General features: G+C 45.6%; 1 protein-coding gene across 1 annotated transcript in view; it reads right to left on the bottom strand.

Moving 5' to 3' along the window:
• LOC127418726 (endothelin-3-like) overlaps window positions 1–24,070 on the bottom strand; it is a 43,078-nt gene that overhangs the window by 10,727 nt on the left and 8,281 nt on the right. Inside the window, exon 3 of the mRNA XM_051659459.1 lies at window positions 2,819–2,959. Coding sequence (XP_051515419.1) covers window positions 2,819–2,959 — 141 coding nt within the window. The remainder of the gene's footprint in view (window positions 1–2,818; window positions 2,960–24,070) is intronic.

Here is a 24,070-nt window from a genome sequence, read left to right on the forward strand (position 1 = left end):
CAAGGTTATTTTTCTCCATTAACAAACATCTTATGGAGTTTTGTGTTCCTTGCCACAGTCACCTTCGGCTTGCTCACTGGGGTTCTAAATACAATTATTATTTACTTATTTATTTTTATACACAATTTACAATCATATTTAATCAAACTACACAATGATGACTCTAAGACTTTATAGATATTACAGTTTCATTTTCTGTTAATGCATGATTTTCTGTAAAGCTGCTTTGAAACGATGTGTGTTGTGAAAAGCGCTATACAAATAAATGACTTGACTTGACGGTGGATCCCGTAGTGCTACACTTATTATCATTTTATTAAAGAAAATTGCAATCTTTAAAACCAACTAAATGTAAATCAGATATTTGAAAACGTTTTTTAGTTATATATGTCAGTGTGGAAAAGCACCTGCCTTTTGCCAGCTGTTTTTTTTCCCCCCTCTTTTCATAAGTTTTTTTTTATGGGTGGGAATTGGAGAAATAGCCTATGACACCGGAGTGGACAGGAGCAGGACAGAATCTTACGGAAGCGGGACTGAAAAGTCCTTGTAGACCTCTATCTGCAGGCTTTTGTGGGCGGGAGCTGGACAAAAAATGAAAGTTGCGGGCGTGTCAAAATCTGACATATTTTTGCGGGAGCAGTATAGAATCTCGCGAGAGCAGGTCTGAAAAATCCATCCTGCGCAAACGGCTGGAAGTGTTGTTGAACATATGGACATATGTGAGCTCCAGTTTCCAGGTGACATGTCCACAGAGTGGCGCCAAAAGCAAGTTGTAAAGTGCGTAGTTTTTAGCTGTAAATGATGTAATGCAGTGAAGAGAACCTGGCCACGGGCATGATGTGTTTATTAAGGAAAATAGGTATGGATGGGGAATTCCAATTGCCGATCTGGGATAACGCTGTTTGTAACTGCTGGTCTAGGATCAGTTTCCCCACTTCAAATTCAAACCTTAATTACTAGTGAGAAGGTAAAAACTGACTTTAATTAATTTTACATCACTTGAGTGGCTGCAGCCAATCGCTGCGTGCATGTGCAAAGAGAATGTTTTCATTTTGTTTTTGTTTTTTTAAACAAATATAAAATAGTGTAATTGTTGAATTCAAACAAATGTATTGGTTTATGGTTGTATTTAAAAATGTGTTCATCCAAGTTTGTAATGTAGCTTTTTTTTAATTATACATCCATTAACATTTAAATTAATAAGCATCCAAATTGAACTCGAAATGAGTGTATCACTGTATGACTTTGGTGAAAATAAATTCATCAGGACACGTTACTTTAAAATTTATGAAGACCCTCTCCACTGGATTTAACCTTAATTTCCAAAACATTTCAAGTCATCGCTGCATGACATTGTCTGTCCGGTCCGCTTTTGATTATGGCATATGCAAGGTTCAAGCAGTTCAGTTTTCATTTTATTTTGCAGCGTTTAGAAAGACAGTGCTTATTAGGCATCTTTTTTCAAGTTTTATGTTATGCTGATAAAACAAAACAAATCACTAAAATCTGCTTGCTCTAATCTTGAGTCACTAAATAATTATCATTATTACTGGCATAATAACAATAAATAAAAGAAAGTAGAATAAAACAACTTTTATAAGGTTACTGATATGACTAGCGTCCTCATCTCATGTAAGTGCTAATGATTTTATACATATGTTTTACAATAACATATGATTTACTGAGAAAAATTTACTGAGTGCACCTTTAAAAAATATTTTCTATTTATAACTTTTGAATGTTTAGCTTTTAAATGTTTTTAAAAAAATTTTTTTAAATAATTTCTAAGGTGGTTAGCCCTACCCTGCGGTTCAATCGAACTTCACCCATGCTTACATCAGAAAGTTGTGAAACTTAGTTAGTTTCGACAAATTTTTTTGACTGGTTTTCAGAATAATGGAGACCACTGTGCTCTTGGGAACCTTCAATGCAGCTGAAATGTTTGTAGCCTTCCCCAGATCTGTACGTCAACACAATCCTGTCTTTGAGCTCTGCAGGTAGTTCCTTTGACTTCATGGCTTGGTTTTTGCTCTGATATGCATTTTCAGTTGTGAGACCTTCAGTTCTGAATTTTACAGTATGTTTACATAATACATCAAACTCTTTTATTTCAAGATATCAAGCAAGCATTATGCCAGTTGTATCATCCTCTACAATCACACACTAAAATTATTTCAAGATATTCATTAATAGTACAGTACTGTGCAAAAGTTTTAGGCACTTGTGAAAAATGTTGCATAATGAGGATGTCTTCAAAAATAATGACGTAAACAATTTTCATTTATCACTTAATATCATACAAAGTCCAGTAAACATAAAAATAAGCTAAATCAATATTCGGTGTGTCCACCTTTGCCTTTAAAACAGCAACAATTCTCCTAGCTACACCTGGACAGTTTTTCTTGGTTGTTGGCAGATAGGATGTTCCAAGCTTCTTGGAGAATTCGCCACAGTTCTTCTATCTGTTTAGGCTGTCTCAGTTGCTTCTGTCTCTTTATGTAATCTCAGACTGACACAATGTTCAGTGGGGGGCTTTGTGGGGGCCATGACATCTGTTGCAGGGCTCCCTGTTCTTCTATTCTAATCTTTTCTATTTGCAAAAGTAATGTTTGGGAGTCTAACATTTATATTTCCTATTGACACACTAAAGCTGAAGATATAAATAACCATCTTAAGACAAATGCTTTTGTGAAACATCTTATGTGTCTAAGACTTTTGCACAGTACTGTAAATATACAGTAGGCCTGCCAATACCAGGAAGCGTAAAGATAAAAGCATTTTAAATACACAATTATATTCATTAATGTGTTTAATTTACCTTGAATCACAGAAGTTGTGGCATAGTGCATCATTGTGGTCTGCACATTTGCAGTGATGAAGCACAAACCCTATCGTGCCACTGGAGCGTCTGAATCGCTGAGGGCTGCGGTAAGTAGACAGGCCATAAGGAACTGTGTGCCTACAGACAGGAAGTGATGGACAGACATGAACTCAGAATCTCAGAGATGGAAAAAACATTTTGGTTTCTTTTTAAGTTTTAAAATATGTATACAGTAGCAGAGAGAGATCCACCTCATTTCATGCACTTCATATGTCGAATATTTCTGATAAACATACTGTAAGCTGCATAAAAAAAGCCAACAATAATGCAAATTTAGTTGCAGTGATCCCCAAGGAATTTGCATATTTGGTTTTGAAAGGAACAAAATGAAAGAATAATAATAATAAAAAAAAAAATATATATATATATATATATATATATATATATATATATATATATATAGTTAGCAGGGGCACACTTTGGAGATGCTACTATGGAGACCTCTATGGTACTATGGAGTGCATGTTCCAACATCTTTTCAGGAGAATGCAGGTTCAACCTCAGTCAGTGCATCATATACTGACTTATAGCTGCTTACAAAGATTACATAGAAAACTCACAGATAACTGCTGCGCTCTTCAATTTACAGAATTTTCCATACATTCCACCAAGGGCGTAGATTTTGCTTGAACTTTGGGGGGGGGGGGTTGGGGTTGCAGCGTGAAGCATTTCCATTGATCATGGTATAAATAATGGGGGGGTTGTACTTGCTTGTTTTGATTACTGGGGGAGGCGGGGTTACCTGCCCCGGAATCTACGCCCTGCATTCCACATGACATTTTAATCAGTAATCCACTGTATTACTGACCAGTATTTCAGAGGAAGACGTACATTGTTAAACAATAAACATGCTGCTCAAAAGAGAAAGAATGATTATAATGTACATGTTTGGTGATACAGTATTTTCCCCTTTGTTCTGTCTTTGGCATGAAAATTAAGATAGAACACTGCTAATGCTATTCCAGAGCCACATATTTTCGTGCCATTATTTTTACAGTTTACCTAAATCTTCAGGTCCAGCATGTTGCTTATTATTAGGCCTAGATGGAATCTGCTGACTTTTTTTTTCTTTCACATTTTCTGCGCTGATATGAGGGAGAAATCTGTGGAATTCTGCAGAATGGATTTAAACATGGGTAAAATTTGCAAAACAGAGCTGAGAGTACTACAATCATAGTCATAGCTAAAAACATCATCAAATAAACCAAAATACTTAATAAAAGCATATTAAGAACTTTATGAATGATCAGCATTCTAATTCTGTGAAAATCTGTAGAGCTTTCTGTGGGCACAAATTCATGTGTGCGTACACATAGCATTTGATGTAGTTTCATTTATAGTTTTGCTTTATGACAAAATATCTTAAAGGGAGTTAACACTTTGTTTGTTAAATAATAATAATGAATATTATATCAACTTAAGCTTACTTATGACCCCAGAATAGAATGACTGTACTCCAGTTTCCCTGTCAGTTTCTCCAAAGATTTAGAGCACAGACAAACTTCTCTTATGCCTGTTAAGACTAAAGCTAAAAAGGGTATGACACAGTTTCTGATACAGTGAGATTCGATACACCCTGATTCTTAACTGTTCTAGGAAGACAATATGTAAAAAGAAATCAAAATCCTCGGGCTCTGGAGATATTAAAAGACACTTACGGGGGGCCTGGGTAGCTCAGCGAGTAAAGACGCTGACTACCACCCCAGGAGTTCGCGAGTTCAAATCCCAGGGCGTGCTGAGTGACTCCAGCCAGGTCTCCTAAGCAACCAAATTGGCCCGGTTGCTAGGGAGGGTAGAGTCACATGGGGTAACCCCCTCGTGGTCGCTATAATGTGGTTATAAAACAAGCCACGAGATAAGATGCGCAGGTTGACGTCTCATACGCAGAGGCAACTGAGATTCGTCCTCCGCCACCTGAATTGAGGCGAGTCACTACGCCACCACGAGGACTTAGAGTGCATTGGGAATTTGGCATTTCAAATTAGGGAGAAAAAAAAAAAAGAAAAAAAAACCCACTTATGTGCATGGGCTAATTTCCCTGAGAAACAGGCCGAAAGCCCTGGACTCAATTGAACGAACAGTGTTCACCTGGATGGTGAACTGAAAGAAATCCGCTGTGAATTGATGAATGTGTTGGCAATGCAGACAAAAGTCATTGCAGACTTGGAGGATCTTGCTTTAATACGTCGATTGATTATGGCGATGGAGGCAAAATTCTCTGAGTTGGTTACAAGATTGTCAGATGTCGAGAGACGGATCGATTATCTGGAGTCATCGGAGAGGGAATCAGCTGCTAATCCGCTAGCGACCAAGGCAGATTTGGAATGTGTTTGGGAAAAACTGGAGGATTTGGAGAATCGTAATCGACGAAACAACATCCGAATTGTTGGAATTCCTTAGTATGAGGAAGGCAGAGATATGGTAAAATTCCTAGACAAGCTCTTCCCGAGTCTGCTCAACATAACAGGCCATAAGCTGGAAATTGAGCGAGCTCACAGAAATCCGTGGAAGGAGACAGGCCCCGATCAATTCTGGCCAAATTTTTGAGATCATCCGATAAAGATCTTGTGCTACGTGAGGCGAGGAGTAAAGGAAAGCTTTCTTGGAAGAACCACAGCATTTTCTTGTTCCCAGACTTTACGAATTCGACAAGAGAGAAACATGATCAATTCAAGGAATGCAAGAATCTCTTACATCAACGGAAGGTCGCTTTTGCACTAATGTTTCCGGCCAAAATGAGAACAGATACTAAGGATGGATGTAGAGAATTTACATGCCCACAGCAAGCACTGTCTTTCATAAAAACATTGGAGTGTGTAAGCCATTTGGTGAGTTTCATGTGGCCGCCTAGGGGACCTGTCTCATTAAACATACACTCGACTGTTCGAGGAAGCCGAGCGCCTATTTCATTTCTTTTTCTGCTGGTTCCGCCTAGCAGCTGGAGTTTGTTTTGTGTAATATAATTTCTTCGGGACAGCTTGTGGATGAATCTGCTCATTTTGGCTGCTTATGCCTAATGTTGGCTGGAGTTGGTTTTGTGGAATATTTCTTGCAGGACATTAGAGTGAGTTTGACTACCCAAAGAACTGAACGGCCATTTTTTGGGGGGTTTTTTTGTGCTGGTTCCACTAGCGGCTGGAGCTTGTTTCGTGGAGGCAAACACGTTCGAGACAGTTAAGTGGATGAATCTAAATGGGTTTTTTTGTGTGTGTGTGTGTGTGTGTGTGTGTGTGTTTATTTTGCTTACTGGCTGAAGTCTGTTTTATAGACTATCTTCTGTTGTGTAATTCTGTATTACAGATTTTTGTATAGAAACACCAGACTTGAGCAATCCGACGGCAAAGTTGTCATGGGGGCTCTCGTAGGCATACATGGACTGTTTGAGTTTAGAGGGATGGACGCTGGTTAGCACTGTCATGCGCGGGGTTAATGCGCACGTATTTCTTTTTTCTGTTTGTTTTGTTCTGGGGGATGTTTGGGGGTTGATTGTTGCACTAATGTGAAATGTGGTCTTTATAATTTTATTTTTGACACACAATCTATATTTTCTTATATGTCAAAATGTCAAATGTTAATATGAGTGGATTGTCTCTCTCCACGTGGAATGTGAATGGGTTGGGGCACCCCATATAAAGAAGGAAGGTTATTTATTTTCTTAAACATAAGAAATATGATGTAGTGTTTCTTCAAGAAACGCATCTTTCCCCGCAAGAAGCTGAAAAATGTGGGAAGATATGGGGTGGACATGTTTTCTTTAGTGCTGGCTCGAGTAAGAGCAGGGGAGTCATTATACTGATAAGTAAACATCTACAATTCAAATGTCTCAAACAGATTAAAGATAAATTAGGAAGAGTCATTATTGTTTTGGCAGAAATTCAGGGGCAAAGGTTGATTTTGACTAATATTTATGCACCTAACGTTGATAATCAAGGCTTTTTCATAGATCTTGAAGGGATGTTGCAAGCCGCTGGCACCCCTCATGATATAATATTGGGAGGAGACTTTATTTTATTGATGGACTCAGTCCTTAATCATAGTGGAGCAAAAGTGTGCAAGCCTCCTAGAGCAGCATTGATGCTTCACAGGATGTGTAAAAATCTTGGTCTTGCAGATATTTGGAGACTTTTGAACCCATCTGGTAGGGACTATACATTTTTTTCATCAGTCCATAAGATTTATTCTAGAATAGATTTTTTTTATATATATCTAAGTCCCTCATTTCATCTGTTGTTGATTGCTTAATTGGAAACATCTTAGTCTCGGATCACGTCCTGGTGAGTTTAGAGGCATTGCCACATACGGAGAAAAATAAATCATATAGTTGGTGCTTTAATGTATCCCTTTTGCAAAATCCTGAATTTCAACAAATGCTAAAGGCTGAAATCAATGGTTATATGGAGACTGGCCCTCGGTATCCTCAGTGGGCGTGGCTTGGGAGACATTTAAGGCGGTTCTTAGGGGCCGGATCATACAGTATGCCTCATTCATCAAAAAATCCAAAGCATGAGAACTCGTGGATTTGGAAGTGAATATTAAAAGTGCAGAGGCAGAGCTGATGCGCCGAATGTTGTCTGATGGCCTCAGAGAACTGACCTGATTGAAATATAGATATAATATTATTTTGTTACGGAAGATGGAGTTTTGGCTATTCAGGGGAAGACAGTCATACTTTGACTGGTGACAAAGTAGGGAAGCTTTTGGCTAGATATATAAAGCAGAGAGAGTCTTTTTCTACCATTCCCTCAGTGAAATCTGCTGGTGGTGAAATATTTATCTTGGCCATTGATATTAATAATGCTTTTAAATAATTCTATCTTGCTCTCTATAGTTCCATGTCTTCGTCTATTGATGAAGATGTTAAAAACTTTGTGGAACCATTAGAACTCCCTAAACTGACGACTGAGCAAAACAATTCTCTTGATTCTGAGATAACCTTGGAGAAGACTGGCAAAGTAATTAAGGGGCCAGATGGTTTTGCTGCTGAATTTTTTAGATCTTATGCTTCAGAACTGGCTCCACATTTATTAGAAGTTTATATGGAATCATTAAAAAATGGAAAGCTTCCGCCAACCATGACACAAGCCCGGATCAGTTTGATTCTTAAAAAGGACAAAGATCCAAGCAAATGCAAGAGTTACTGTCCAATTTCCCTGATCCAGCTAGACGTAAAAATATTGGCAAAAATCCTGGCTAACCGATTAAGTAAAGTTATGACGTCTCTTATACAGTACATACAGATCTGGTGGGGTTAATTCGGGGCTGCAGCTCTTCTGATAAAATTAGGCTTTCATCAATATCATATGGTCAGTGGTGAATGATCAGACTCTGGTCACTGCTGTCTCACTTGATGCCGAAAAGGCATTTGATATGGTAGAATGGGATTATCTTTTTATGATTTTGGAAATATACGGGTTCGGGAACACTTTTATTGGATGGATTAAGTTACTTTATAGACATCCGGTAGCTGCGGTACAAACAAATGGATTCATTTCAGATTATTTTACTCTGGATAGGGGCACCCGGCAGGGTTGCCCTCTTTCCCCATTATTGTTCTGTCTTGCCCTGGAGCCATTAGCAGCTGCGATAAGAAAGGAGGATGATTTTCCAGGGGTGGTGGTGGGAGGTATGGCACATAAGCACTCAAGATGGCGCCGAGTATGGCTGCTGCGTTGCGAGCTCCGAAACAACATTGTAGTTTTTCGTTTGTTTTGTTTACAATTCTTATGTTTTTTATCTTGAATGTTGTCTGCCTTATTGTCTATGACAGACAAACAATTTTGGAAAGCGGACTTCAAATTCCTCAATGCCGACCCGCTGTTTACAAACACGCAAGCGGAGCCCTTTGTCTGGGCTGCCCAGCCGCGAAAACGCAGATGGAAAAGGGGAAACAGAGCCGGCGTTCTCATCAGAGTAAGACGTCGTGCAAATCGACCCCCGCTACCCAGTATTCTACTGGCAAATGTTCAGTCTCTGGGCAACAAGCTCTGCGAGCTGAGAGTGCGGATCTTTTCCAACGAGAGATGTGGGACTGCTGCATTATCTGCCTTACAGAAACTTGGATGTCTGCGGAGATTCCAGACTCAGCCATCGAACCCGTGGGGTTCTCCGTGCCCCGAGCGGACAGAGCGAAAGACCTCTCAGGAAAAGCAGAGGTGGTGGTGTATGTTTTATGATCAACAAATCCTGGTGTGATCAGAGGAAGTCTTTCTGCTCTCCTGATCTGGAATTTCTCATGCTTCTGTGTCGACCATTCTGGCTACCGAGGGAATTCACAGCGGTCATTATCATAGCTGTGTACATCCCCCCACAAGCCGACACAGACCGGGCACTCAAAGAACTGTACGGGATTATAAGCAAGCAGAAAACCACGCACCCTGAGGCTGTGCTCATTGTGACCGGGGACTTTAACAAAGCCAATTTTAAATCAATTGCACCAAAATACCACCAACACATCAGTCTTAACACATGAGAGAACCGGGTTTTGGACCATTGCTACTCTCCCTTCCGGGATGGCTACAAATCCCTCCCCCGCCAACCATTTGGCAAATCAGACCACTCTTCCATTCTGCTTCTGCCCGCTTACAGGCAGAAACTGAAACAGGAAGCACCCACCCTCAGAATGATCCAGTGTTGGTCGGACCAATCAGACTCTATGCTACAAGACTGTTTTGATCACACGGACTGGGAGATGTTCCGGTCCGCCTCTGATGACGACATCGAGGTTTACGCTGATAGCATAACGTGTTTCATCAGAAAGTGCATAGAGGATGTTGTTCCGTCCAAAACAATACGGATCTACCCGAACCAGAAACCTTGGATTAATAGTGATGTTCGCGCGGCACTTAATGCGCGGACCTCCGCTTTCAATTCCGGGAACGCGGAGGAGCATAAACAAGCCAGTTATGCCCTCCGAAAAACTATCAGAGCAGCAAAACGCCAGTTCAGGAACAAGATTGAAGGACAGTTTAACACCATCAACTCTAGAAGCATGTGGCAGGGAATTAATATCATCACGGACTTTAAAAGGAATAAAAACTCCGCCGTGAACACTGCTGCCTCTCTCCCGGATGAGCTAAATAATTTTATGCTCGTTTCGAGGGAAATAACACCACCCTCACGGAGAGAGCTCTCACGGCCGAACCTACAGAGGTTAGTTCACTCTCCGTCTCTGTAGTGGATGTAACCCCATCCTTCCGACGGGTGAATATCCGTAAAGCTGCGGGTCCAGACGGCATTCCAGGACGCGTCATCAGAGTGTGCGCGAACCAACTGGCTGGTGTTTTTATGGACATTTTCAACCTTTCCCTCTCTTTGTCTGTAGTCCCCACATGCTTTAAAACGTCCACCATTGTGCCTGTACCAAAGCAATCCAAAATCATTTGCTTAAATGACTGGCGTCCTGTTGCTCTGACCCCATCATCAGCAAATGCTTTGAGAGACTAATCAGAGATTACATCTGCTCTGTGCTGCCTCCATCACTGGACCCATTGCAGTTTGCATACTGCAACAACCACTCCACTGATGATGCCATTGCATCTACAATACACACTGCTCTCTCCCACCTGGAAAAAAGGAACACTTATGTGAGAATGCTGTTTGTAGACTACAGCTCAGCATTCAACACTATAGTGCCCTCCAATCTTGATGAGAAACTCCGGGCTCTGGGCTTAAACAGCTCGCTGTGCAGCTGGATCCTGTCAAGCAGCACCAGGTGGTTAGAATGGGCAGTAACATCTCCTCATCACTGACCCTCAACACTGGAGCCCTGCAGGGCTGTGTTCTTAGCCCACTCCTGTATTCCCTGTACACACATGACTGTGTGGCAACACATAGCTCCAATGCCATCATTAAGTTTGCTGATGATACGGCGGTGGTAGGTCTGATCACTGACAATGATGAAACAGCCTACAGAGAGGAAGTGCTCACTCTGACACGCTGGTGTCAGGAGCACAACCTCTCCCTCAACGTCAGTAAGACAAAGGAGCTTGTGGTGGACTTCAGGAGAAGAGAAAGAGAACACAGCCCCATCACCATCAATGGAGCACCAGTGGAGAAAGTCAGCAGCTTCAAGTTCCTGGGTGTCCACATCACTGAGGAACTCACATGGTCTGTCCACACTGAGGCCGTTGTGAAGAAGGCTCATCAGCGCCTCTTCTTCCTGAGACGACTGAGGGAGTTTGGAATGAACCGCCACATCCTCACACGGTTCTACACCAGCACTGTAGAGAGCATCCTGACTGGCTGCATCTCCGCCTGGTATGGCAATAGCACCGCCCACAAGCGCAAAACCCTGCAAAGGGTGGTGCGAACTGCCAGACATCTATACCAGGCGGTGTGTGAAAAAAGCTCGGAGGATCATCAGACTCCAGCCACCCGAGCCATGGGCTGTTCTCACTGCTACCATCAGGCAGGCGATATTGCAGCATCAGGACCCGCACCAGCCGACTTCGTGACAGCTTCTTCCCCCAAGCAATCAGACTTTTGAACTCTTGATCACTCATGATCAATATAAATCAGCACTGCACTTTATTAATCTTATTATCTCACACTGGACTGTCATAAATTATATTCTCTTAACAACACACTGGCAACTGACTATCAACCGACAGCCTGAATGTCAATACAGTACAATACAACCTACTGTACATTTTATATATACTATACAGTGCATCCGGAAAGTATTCACAGCGCTTCACTTTTTCCACATTTTGTTATGTTACAGCCTTATTCCAAAATGGATTAAATTCATTATTTTCCTCAAAATTCTACAAACAATACCCCATAATGACAACGTGAAAGAAGTTTGTTTGAAATCTTTGCAAATTTATTAAAAATAAAAAACAAAAACAAAAAAATCACATGTACATAAGTATTCACAGCCTTTGCTCAATACTTTGTTGAAGCACCTTTGGCACCAATTACAGCCTCAAGTCTTTTGAGTATGATGCTACAAGCTTGGCACACCTATTTTTGGGCAGTTTCTCCCATTCTTCTTTGCAGGACCTCTCAAGCTCCATCAGGTTGGATGGGGAGCGTCGGTGCACAGCCATTTTCAGATCTCTCCAGAGATGTTCAATCGGGTTCAAGTCTGGGCTCTGGCTGGGCCACTCAAGGACATTCACAAGTTTGTCCCATAGCCACTCCTTTGTTATCTTGGCTGTGTGCTTAGGGTCGTTGTCCTGTTTGAAGATGAACCTTCGCCCCAGTCTGAGGTCCAAAGCGCTCTGGAGCAGGTTTTCATCAAGGGTGTCTCTGTACATTGCTGCATTCATCTTTCCCTTGATCCTGACTAGTCTCCCAGTTCCTGCCACTGAAAAACATCCCCACAGCATGATGCTGCCACCACCATGCTTCACTGTAGGGATGGTATTGGCCAGGTGATGAGCGGTGCCTGGTTTCCTCCAGACATGACGCTTGCCATTCAGGCTAAAGAGTTAAATCTTTGTTTCATCAGACCAGAGAATTTTGTTTCTCATGGTCTGAGAGCCCTTCAGGTGCCTTTTGGCAAACTCCAGGCGGGCTGTCATGTGCCTTTTACTGAGGAGTGGCTTCCGTCTGGCCACTCTACCATACAGGCCTGATTGGTGGGGTGCTGCAGAGATAGTTGTTCTACTGGAAGGTTCTCCTCTCTCCACAGAGAAACGCTGCAGCTCTGTCAGAGTGACCATCGGGTTCTTGGTCACCTCCCTGACTAAGGCCATTCTCCCCCGATCGTTCAGTTTGGCCGGGCGGCCAGCTCTAGTAAGAGTCCTGGTGGTTCCAAACTTCTTCCATTTATGGATGATGGAGGCCGCTGTGCTCATTGGGACCTTCAATGCTGCAAACATTTTTCTGTACCCTTCCCCAGATCTGTGCCACGATACAATCCTGTCTCGGAGGTCTACAGACAATTCCTTGGACTTCATGGCTTGGTTTGTGCTCTGACACGCACTGTTAACTGTGGGACACAGGTGTGTGCCTTTCCAAATCATGTCCAATCAACTGAATTTACCACAGGTGGACTCCAATCAAGTTGTAGAAACATCTCAAGGATGATCAGTGGAAACAGGATGCACCTGAGCTCAATTTTGAGTGTCATGGCAAAGGCTGTGAATACTTATGTACATGTGATTTTTTTCGTTTTTTATTTTTAATAAATTTGCAAAGATTTCAAACAAACTTCTATCACGTTGTCATTATGGGGTATTGTTTGTAGAATTTTGAGGAAAATAATGAATTTAATCCATTTTGGAATAAGGCTGTAACATAACAAAATGTGGAAAAAGTGAAGCGCTGTGAATACTTTCCGGATGCACTGTATATCCTATTTTTTTATTGTATAATGTGTATTCTATATTGTGTGTATTGTATAATGTACATTGTATGTTATTATTTGTATATTGTGTTGTGTGTAATTATGTGTATATTAGATTTTAAATTGTGTTGTGTAAATTTGATGTTTATTGTAGATTGGTATATGTCTCATCACTGTCACGACTGCTATGTTGCTCGGAACTGCACCCAAGGATTTCACACACTATTGCACTTGTGTGTATGGTTGTGTGACAATAAAAGTGATTTGATTTGATTTGATAAGCTCTTGCTTTACGCAGATGATATTTTATTATTTGTCTCCAACCCCACTAGATCTATGCCTTGCCTTCACAGAATTATTAATACCTTTTCTAATTTCTCCGGACACAGAGTCAATTGCTCTAAATCCGAAGCTTTGGCTCTGACAGCATACTGCCCAGTAATGGCCTTCCAGCCGGGAACCTTCCAGTGGCCCAAACAGGGAATTAAGTATTTGGGCATTTTATTTGGGCAAATTTGTGTGATTCAGTTAGAGTTAATTTTAACCCCTTAATAAAAAGGTTTTTGAGCAATGTGAGCAGATGGGCTTCATTAAATTTATCTATGATTGGGAAGGTTAATGTTATTAAAATGAATTGTATTCCAAAATTCAACTACCTGCTACAGGCTCTCCCCTCTCTTATTTCAAGCAATTTGATAGCATAGCGAAGTCCTTCATATGGAATGGTAAGCGTCCTAGATTACATTATAATAAGTTGCATAGGCCGAACGACAAAGGGGGGCTTGGCCTAAATTTTGTTTTATTATTATGCATTCGGTCTTAGACATTTGGCTCACTGGTCGCTTCCACCTGAGAGAGCCCCTCCCTTTTGTATTAAACGGGAAGATCTTGCCCCTATTTCGCCATTGCAAAGCCTTTCTATCAAACTAATTGGAGAAGTTAAGTTACACCCCGTTATCTCACATTTGCACTCAGTATGGACAAAAGTGTCCAGAATGTTTAATTCGGACATTTATTTAAATGTTGCCTCAAGCATATGGCTGAACCCTAAATGATGTATTGATAAGTCCCCTTTCTGCTGGTCAGAGTGGATTGTGAGGGAGGTTAATACAATGGGTGACCTATATGAGAGCGGAGTGTTGAGATTTTTTGAAGATTTGGTACAATATTTTGGGATTCCTAGTTCTCAGTTTTTTAGGTATTTACAGCTGTGCCACCTGCTCTGTACTATTTTTGGGAGTAACATAAACCCCCCAAAGCGGCAGATACTCTGGGAGTGGTGAGTACAGCTTTTGGAAAAGGTCATGAAGCATCAGTGTATTACTCCCTGCTAATTCATAGTCTGGGGGATGGAGCTTTAACTTCTATCAAGAGATTATGAGAGAAAGATTTAAACTTTGTATTGGAGGAAGGAGTGTGGGCTAGGATTTTAAAAAACATCAAATCTGTATCTAGAGACGTAAGGGTGCACCTTATGCAATTCAAGATTATACATCGATACTATTGGACCCCCTCTAGATTGTATAGGCTCGGTCTTAAAGACACACCCACCTGCTGGCGATGCCAATCGGAGGATGGAGATACGGCCCATGTTTTTTGGTGGTATGTTGCGATCCAGGGGTTTTGGATGAAGGTTCAGAGTGTTGTGTGTGAGACGTGTTGGCCAGTTGGATTTTGTTTTGCCCCAGACTCTGTGTTTTGGGCGATGAGGAGGTCATCGATATGGGGAACAAAAACATAAAGAACTGGGTCCTGACAAGTGTGATAGTTGCCAGACAGATTGTATTGAGGGGATGAAAGTCGGCTGGAGCACCCCCATTTCAGGAGTGGAGCGTGGAGATGGGGAGGGTGGCAGCATATGAGGAGATGTTATTTAGGAGATTGGGTAATTTGAATTTGTTTGTTGGGATGTGGGGCAAGTGGCAGGCGTTCTTGGAGTGTTCGCAGGGAGAGGTAGGTTTAGCTGTGTATGTGTGCGATTATTATATATATATATATATTATTTCTTTATAATTTATTTTTATTTTATTTATTTATTTCTGTGTGAATATGTTCATGTGACCATGGGAGTGTTTGTTGGGGGTCGGGGTGGCGTTGGGGATTGGGAGGGGTAGTGGTGGGGATTAAATGTTAAATGTTGATTCCATGTATATATGTTTTGTTTTTTGTGTCTTCTGTGGAATCAATAAAAATGTTAAATCACAAAAAAATAAAAGACGCATGAAAAAACAGAGATATCCTTAATGAAAAACTGGTCCAGAGCACTCAGGACCTCAGACTGAGCCGAAGGTTCAGGACAATTACACTAAGCACACAGCCAAGACAACGCAAGAGTGGCTTAGAGACAACTCTGTGAATGTCCTTGAGTGGCCCAGCCAGAGCTCGGACTTGAACCCAATCAAACATCTCTGGAGAGATCTGAAAATGGCTGTCCACCATTTGGACGGTCCCCATCAAACCTGACAGAGCTTGAGAGGATCTGCAGAGAAGAATGGCAGAAAATCCCCCAAATCCAGGTGTGCAAAGCTTGTCGCATCATACCCAAAAAGACTTGAGGCTGTAATCGGTCACAAAGGTGCTTCAACTAAGTACTGATTTAAGGGTCTGAATGAATCAATGTGATATTTCAGTTTTTTCTTTTTAATAATTTGCAGATTTATCAAAACTCTGGTTTTTGCTTTGTCTTTATGGGGTATGGAGTGTAGAATGATGTGATTTTACTGTTGTACAAAGTTTAATACCATTGGCAAATGCCATAGCTGTTCAGCCATGACATAGATTTGTAGGCCATCCTGCAAGGCTAATTCTCCAAGGGTTACCTCTCGAATTTTCTTTGGGCTTTTATAATGTCAGTTTTGGATTTATGACCAAAATAAGATCTGTGCACTTTTTGTTCCTGAGCATAAATTACATACCCTAACCCCGTACCTTGTTTACATCAAGCACGTAAATTCACATGCTTGTGGTTGTAGACCTTAGTAACCCTAACCCTAAACCTAACCCTACTTCTCTTCTGAGTTTTAGGACTACAAACTGAACAGTTCTTGTTTCTTGCATGCCACATGACCAATCGTGACAATATAAAAAATATAACCACAAGATAGCTCTCAACATTTGTGATATTTATGACACTGTATTTTGGGGGGGGGGTGGTAATTTTTGGAACTTGGCAGCACAAGTCACTATCCACATTGTTTATATAGAAGCTTAGACTTCTCCTTTCTTTTCTTAAAAAAGCAAAAATCTGGGTTCCAGTGAGGCACTTACAAGGGAAGTGAATTGGGGCCAATCTGAACACATTAAAATACTCACTGTTTCAAAAGTATAGCCATGAGACATAAACAATATGCATGTTAACATGATTTAAGCATTATAAAATCACTTACTATCCTTTTCTGTGTAAAGTTATATCCAATTTTACAACTTCGTTTCAATGACGACATAACAACATAAACCCTAAAAACATCTATTTAAACAACTGTACAGGATAAATAATACACAAGTTTTAACAGAAGAATTAATGCAAGTACTTTTATAAAATTATAAGTTACACATTTCTGCCTTTAAACCCTCCAGAAATTGGCCCCATTCATTTCCATTGTAAGTGCCTCAACGTAACTTTTTTTTTTTTTTTTTTAAAGAAAAGGAGAGATACGTCAAAATAATTTTTTGTGGTAATCAACGTTATGTCAAATGCAGTTCCCTATCTGTCACTCACTCGACGTTGGTGTCGATGTAGTGACACTAGGGGTCACTCTTGGGAGCCCGAGACACCTCTGGTCTTTGATAAAAGGCCAATGAAAATTGGCGAGTGGTATTTGCATGCCACTCCCCCGAACATACGGGTATAAAAGGAGCTGGTATGCAACCACTCATTCAGATTTTCTCTTCGGAGCCGAACGGTCATGCTCGCTGAGCTGAATACTACTGTTCATTCACCTGCTGGATCTGACGGCGCATTTCAGCGGCTTCTCCCCCCTCTGCACTGGTGCACTGCAGAGAACGCCCCTGGGCGCTTCGGCAGAAAAACTAGAGAGTATATTTTCTGAAAGAGCATTTTTCCCCTCTAAAAGAGTATATATTCCTCTAAAAGAGCGCACACACGGAACGTCTTTTTAAAGACGCGTCTTTTTAAAGATGCTTTTCCGATTGTGTGTTATTCCTGGTTGTGCTCGTTATCTCTCGCCTTCTAACGGTCACGATCACTGTCTTTCGTGTCTGGGCACTGCTCACGCGGAGACAGCGTTCGTGGATGGTCACATTCTCATTGCGAGAATGTGTCCATGGCAACGTTGCGGTCGCGGCTCGCCTTCGTAAGGAAGCGAGCCACCCCAGAGGCTCCCGCCTCGGTCCTTTTACCCACGGGTTTGAGGCCAGCGCGGCTAGCATTGGGGGCGATTTGGGGACCCCAATGGGACCGCCTCCGCCGGGTATCCCCCCGCGGACCTCCCATTCCCCAGCACGCTCGTCTGCCCCGATCGGGCTTCCGGGTGAGTCCGCCGGCTCGTCTCACGGCGAGTTCGACCTCTTATTCGGAGCCCGCGAAAGTGATGAGCTCTCGAGCGCAGCATCGGAGAGCGGGCTCGTCCAGTCGGAAGCCTCAGCTGGGCTCCTCCCTTCGGGGTCGATCGCCCAGTCACAGGCTGACAAGGAGATGACGACATGCTTTCCCGGACAGCCGCGAGCGTCGGTTAGAGTGGATTTCACCGCTCTTCCCTGAACCCTCGCGGCTCTGTGATTGGTTCCTGGGCTCGCGGCGCCGCTCAAAGCCACGCCCCGCCCCGCCCCGTTCCTTTCTTCCCGGAAGTGCATGAAGAGCTGACAAGGTCGCGGGAGGCACCTTTTACTGCCCGGTCCCGATCTTTTCAGCTTCCCCGCTCTCACTACCCTCGATGGTGGGGCGGCCAAGGGTTATTCGGCAATCCCCCGGTGGATAAAGGCGCTCGCGGTGCACCTATGCCCGCAGAGCGCCGCCACCTGGCGCGGGTGCCCAAAGCCCCCGTCCAAGGCCTGTAGGTTTACGCCGTCTCTGACGGTCAAAGCCTACGGCGCTGCTGGACAAGCCACCTCCGCCCTGCACGCCATGGCTCTCCTGCAAGTCCGCCAAGGCGCTAAAGGAACTGCACGAGGGTAGTTCCGCCCCGGGATTGATGCAGGAACTGCGCTCGGCGACCAACCTCGCTCTAAAAGCGACGGAGGTCACGGCGCGGTCTCTCAGGCGGACGATGGCCACACTAGTGGTCCAGGAGCGCCACCTTTAGCTCAACCTGGTCGAGATGGGTGAGGCCGACAGGACACGATTCCTTGCTGCCCCCATTTCCCAGGCGGGCCTATTCGGCGACACTGTCGAGGACTTTGCCCAGCAGTTCTCAATGGTAGAGCAGTAGATGGATGCTAGCCGGCTTGTCCTGCCCTGGCGTGGCTCAAGATCCCGCACCCCATCTACTCATCGCCGAGGGCGTCCCCCTGCGGTGACTGCACCGGCTCCGCCGCAGCCCGCCCCTCCGGCCCGGCCCACCGCAGGAAGCCGACGCCACCCGTCTCACAGCCGGCACCAAAGAACCCACGGAGGTCTTCGAAGCGCCCCTGAGACGGGCGACCCAGGGACAACGAAACCCGCTGCTCTGGAGCTGGAAAGCAGATCTTCTTTTTGTTACCTTTTGCATTTAATTGCGCTGCATGCCCAAGTGGCTGCAGTACTCAAGAGCTCCGCAAGAGTGGTTTCCTTGTTCCCTGGGTCACATATTCGGTGTGTACGGCTGGCATCACAACCACCATCCACCACTCCATTTGGCAGGTTGGCGCTCCAGCGGCGGTCTCCCGCCCTGAGCGCCCAGCTGTGGCACAAATCCGCCCCTGATGTGACAGTCTCCACGGGTCATGAGGACAGGCCTCTTCCTCCCCCGTCCAGGCTGTTCCGGGGGTGGTCACAAGGAGCCAGGTAAGTGCTTCGATGTCCTCGGACTCAGCACGGCCACGATGTGGTGTGGCACCTCAAGCTCCGCCCCGCCGCGAGGCCCCACCCGCCGGTACATCCGATGACGTTGTCCCTTTGGTCCCCCTTGCGCGGAACTCGGACGCATGGCTTGCGCTTTCCAGTCCGTCGCGAGGGCTGGTCCGGACCGTCCGACTCGGATGCACGATTCACTTCGCTGGGCATCTGCCCAGGTCCAGCAGTGTCCACTTCACCTTGGTGAAAGATGGAAACGCTGCTACCTTGCGCGGAGATCGCTACCCTCCTACGGAAGGACGCGATAGAACCTGTCCCTCCAGCCGAGATGAAGAAGGGGTTTTACAGCCCCTACTTCATTGTACCGAAAAAAGGCGGTGGGTTGCGGCCAATCTTGGACCTGCGAGTACTGAACCGGGCCTTACACAGACTCCCGTTCAAGATGCTGACGCAAAGACGCATTCTAGCGAGCGTCCGGCATCAAGATTGGTTCGCGGCGGTAGACCCGAAGGATGCGTACTTTCACGTCTCGATCCTTCCTCGACACAGACCCTTCCTGTGGTTCGCGTTCGAGGGTCAGGCGTATCGGTACAAGTCCTCCCTTTCGGCCTGTCCCTACCTCCTCGCATCTTTATGAAGATCGCAGAGGCTGCCCTTGCCCCGTTAAGGGAGGTGGGCATTCGCATTCTCAACTATCTCGATGACTGGCTAATCCTAGCACACTCTTGAGACGGGTTATGCGCACACAGGGACCTGGTGCTCTCACACCTCAGCCGACTAGGGCTTCGGGTCAGCTGGGAAAAGAGCAAGCTCCTCCCGGTTCAGAGCATCTCTTTTCTCGGTTTGGAGTTGGACTCAGTCTCCTTGACGGCGCACCTTACGAACGAGTGCGCCTAGTCGGTGCTGGCCTGTTTGAAGGCGTTCAAACAGAAAACAGCGGTTCCACTGAAACATTTTCAGAGGCTCCTGGGGCATATGGCATCCTCGGCGGTGGCCACCCCGCTCGGGTTGATGCATATGAGACCGCTTCAGCACTGGCTCCAGACTCGAGTCCCGAGACGGGCATGGTGCCACGGGACACACCGCGTGGCCATTACGTCGGTCTGTCACCGTCTTTTCAGCCCTTGGACCGACCTCTCGTTTCCACGAGCAGGTGTTCCGCTAGAACTGGTCTCCAGGCGCGTCGTGGTCACGACAGACGCCTCCAAAACAGGCTGGGGCGCTGTTGGCAACGGGCACGCAGCCGCCGGCCTCTAGACGGGTCCGCGGCTGCGTTGGCACATCAACTGCCTCGAGTTACTGGCAATTCTGCTCGCCCTGCGGAGATTCCGGCCGTTGATCCAGGGCAAGCACGTGCTAGTTCGGACAGACAGCACGGCAGCGGTAGCATATGTCAACCGCCAAGGCGGTCTGCGCTCCCGCTGTATGTCATAAATCTCCCACCGTCTCCTCCAACGGAGTTAGCAGCACCAAGTCGCTGCAAGCCACTCACATCCCGGGCAACCTCAACACTCCGGCGGACACGCCGTAACAACAGGTTACCCTCAAGGGAGAGTGGAGACTCCACCTTCAGGTGGTCCAGCTGATTTGGAGTCGATTCACTCAGGCACAGGTGCACCTGTTCGCCTCCCAAGAATCCTCCCACTGCCCGCTCTGGTACGCCCTCACCGAGGCCTTCCTCGGCATAGATGCGCTGGCACACAGCTGGTCCCCTGGCATTCGCAAATATGCGTTTTCCCCAGTGAGCCTGCTCGCACAGACCCTGTGCAAGGTCAGGGAGGACGAGGAGAAGGTCGTCCTGGTAAGCACCCTACTGGCCCGCCCAGACGTGGTGCTCGGACCTCACGCTCCTCGTGACAGCTCCCCCCGGGCAAATTCCCCTGAGGAAGGCCCTTCTTTCTCAGAGAAGGGGCACCATCCGGCACCCGCGCCCAGACCTCTGGAATCTCCATGTCTGGCCCCTGGACGGGACGCGGAAGACCTAAGCTGTCTCCCACCTGCGGTGGTAGACACGTTCACTCAGGCTAGGGCTCCCTTTACGAGGCGCCTGTATGCCTTTAAGTGGTGTCTGTTCGCTAAGTGGTGTTCTTCCCATCAGGAAGACCCCCAGAGGTGCGCAGTCAGATCAGTGCTTTCCTTCCTGCAAGAGAGGTTGGAAGGGAGGCTGTCCCCTTCCACCTTGAAGGTGTACGTTGCTGCCATAGCAGCACACCACGACGCAGTTGACGGTAAGTCCTTAGGGAAGCATGATCTGATCATCAGGTTCCTAAGAGGCGCCAGGAGGCTGAATCCCTCTAGGCCACGCCTTGTTCCCTCATCGGACCTCTGTAGTTTTTCAAGGTCTACAGAGAGCCCCCTTTGAGTTTTGCAGTCAGCCGGGCTTAAGGCACTCTCCTTGAAGACTGCCCTCCTGACTGCGCTCACTTCCATCAAGAGGGTAGGTGACCTGCAAGCGTTCTCTGTCAGCGAAACGTGCCTGGAGTTCGGTCCGGGCTATTCTCACGTGATCCTGAGACCCCCAACCGGGCTATGTGCCCAAGGTTCCCACCACTCCTTTTAGGGACCAGGTGGCGAACCTGCAAGCGCTGCCCCAGGAGGAGGCAGACCCAGCCCTGTCGTTGCTGTGTCCGGTGCGCGCTTTACGCATCTATTTGGATCGCACGCAGAGCTTTAGAATCTCTGAGCAGCTCTTTGTCTGCTTTGGTGCACAGCGGAAAGGAAGCGCTGTCTCCAAGCAGAGGATCGCCCACTGGCTCATTGACGCCATAACTATGGCATGTCTCGCCCAAAACATGCCGCCACCGGTAGGGCTACGAGCCCATTCTCCCGTGGTGTAGCGGCTTCTTGGGCCCTGGCCAGAGGTGCCTCTCTAACAGACATTGCAGAGCAGTGGGCTGGGCAACACCCAACACCTTTGCAAGATTCTACAACCTCCGGGTGGAACCGGTTTCGTCCCAGGTAGTGGCACGCAACACAAGTGGATAAGCCCGGGATAGCCGGCCGGGTGTATCGCTTGCACATAGCGCCTTCCACCTCCTTTTGAGCTGAAGACATGCGCTGTTAATTCCCAGTAGTGTTCACAAAAGTTGTTCCCTGGTTGACTTCCTCCGAGCCCTGTGGCAGTCGAGTTTTCGGAGAGACTCGCTGCCGGCCCAGTACACGCGCTAACTAAGAGCCCGGTTCTGGGGTAGGTGCTCCGCATGTGGCGGTTCCCTGTAAGGCTAACCCCATGCGATCTATATCTTCCGCTAGTTCGTTTCCCTACTGGCAAACTGTGTCTTCCTTGGGCAGAGCCCCTCAGTCTCCATGTTGTAGTAACTCCTCCCCCATTGGGCAGGATCTACCTTGAAGGCTCTCCACATGGTTGGAAAGACCACGTGATGTATTCTTCCACTTAAATATCCCCCCCTCTCTTGGGGCAAGGTGTGGTCTCCGCGGTGTCCTCCCCTTGGGAGGGACACCCCCCGACTAGACCTGGCGGCCCAGTCAGATAATCCCCCTTCTTTTTTAGGGAGTGGAAAAAGAGAAGGGGAAAGAGGCCACGACTGGGTTAAGCCTGTCTCTATCTCTGGGTAGTCGACTTGTCCCCAAAAAGGGCCATTCGACACTCATAACTGTGTTGGGGGAGGTTACGTGTCGACATGGTGCGCTGGCTATGAGGCACACAGCAAGTCTGCCCACCACACACCGCCAGTTCACGTAACACAGTTCAGCCTTGTGGCGTTTTGTATAGGGACCCCTAGTGTCACTACATCAACACCAACGTCGAGTGAGTGACAGATAGGGAACGTCATGGTTACTGGTGTAACCTCCGTTCCCTGATGGAGGGAACGAGACGTTGGTCCCTCCTGCCACAATGCTGAACTACCCGCTGAAATGGCCGGACCTTATATCGGCTCCTCAGCGTAAAACCTGAATGAGTGGTTGCATACCAGCTCCTTTTATACCCGTATGTTCGGGGGAGTGGCATGCAAATACCACTCGCCAATTTTCATTGGCCTTTTATGAAAGACCAGAGGTGTCTCGGGCTCCCAAGAGTGACCCCTAGTGTCACTACATCGACACCAACGTCTCGTTCCCTCCATCAGGGAACGGAGGTTACACCAGTAACCATGACGTTGATGGAGCTTAACTCGCATTGCACCCAGAATATTATTTAAATGCTTAAGAGGGAGGACATCTAAATCTAAAATTGCATTGACGTTGAGTTGGATATTAACCACAAGAGACTGCCTCTAGTGATGGAGATAACAGGTTGACATGCCAGCCAAATATCTTTCTGCAGTCATCTGGGAGAGTTCCATGCTCTTATGTGAGCTTCTCTCTGATCTCCAAACACTCTGCTTAGTATGATTTGAATGCCTTTCAGCTAAAATCAGAAATAATTGTTCTTATTCTGACCATTTGGTTTCATTGTGGAGCCAGGGGTCCAAGCAGATTGCTTGGAGAAACATCAGTCAATATCCATAGCGAGCAATGTGCCTCACTACATTTTAAGTCATAGTTCAAACAGCTCAACGTCATTCAGAATCACTCTACTGTTGTCATCACGTATGTATTTGGTTAAATAGAACAGCATGCAATAACTCACTGCTAATCATGACTCATATGTTATATCGTCCAACGGGGGCTTATATGGTGCCGCGAGTTGTCAGAAGCGCTTGGATTCAAAAGCAGAGGGGAGTGGATACAGTAACACCTGGGACAGTGAGGTGTGGCTGCGTTACAAAACCTAGAGACGTGCCAATGAAGGCAGCATTTTTATGGCATAACATTCATGATCACACTGTGAATTTGGCCATAGGAGGTCGAAAGTTTTGTGGCTGAAATTGGCCTGTGCTCACTGCCAATCAGTGGCTGAAGCTGGAAGTGTTGTTGAACGTACAGGCATGTGTGAGCTCCAGAAATGTCCACAGTGTGGTGCCAAAAGCGAGTTCTATTTTTA

Source organism: Myxocyprinus asiaticus, chromosome 28 (assembly GCF_019703515.2).
Source record: "Myxocyprinus asiaticus isolate MX2 ecotype Aquarium Trade chromosome 28, UBuf_Myxa_2, whole genome shotgun sequence".
NCBI lineage: Eukaryota > Metazoa > Chordata > Actinopteri > Cypriniformes > Catostomidae > Myxocyprinus > Myxocyprinus asiaticus.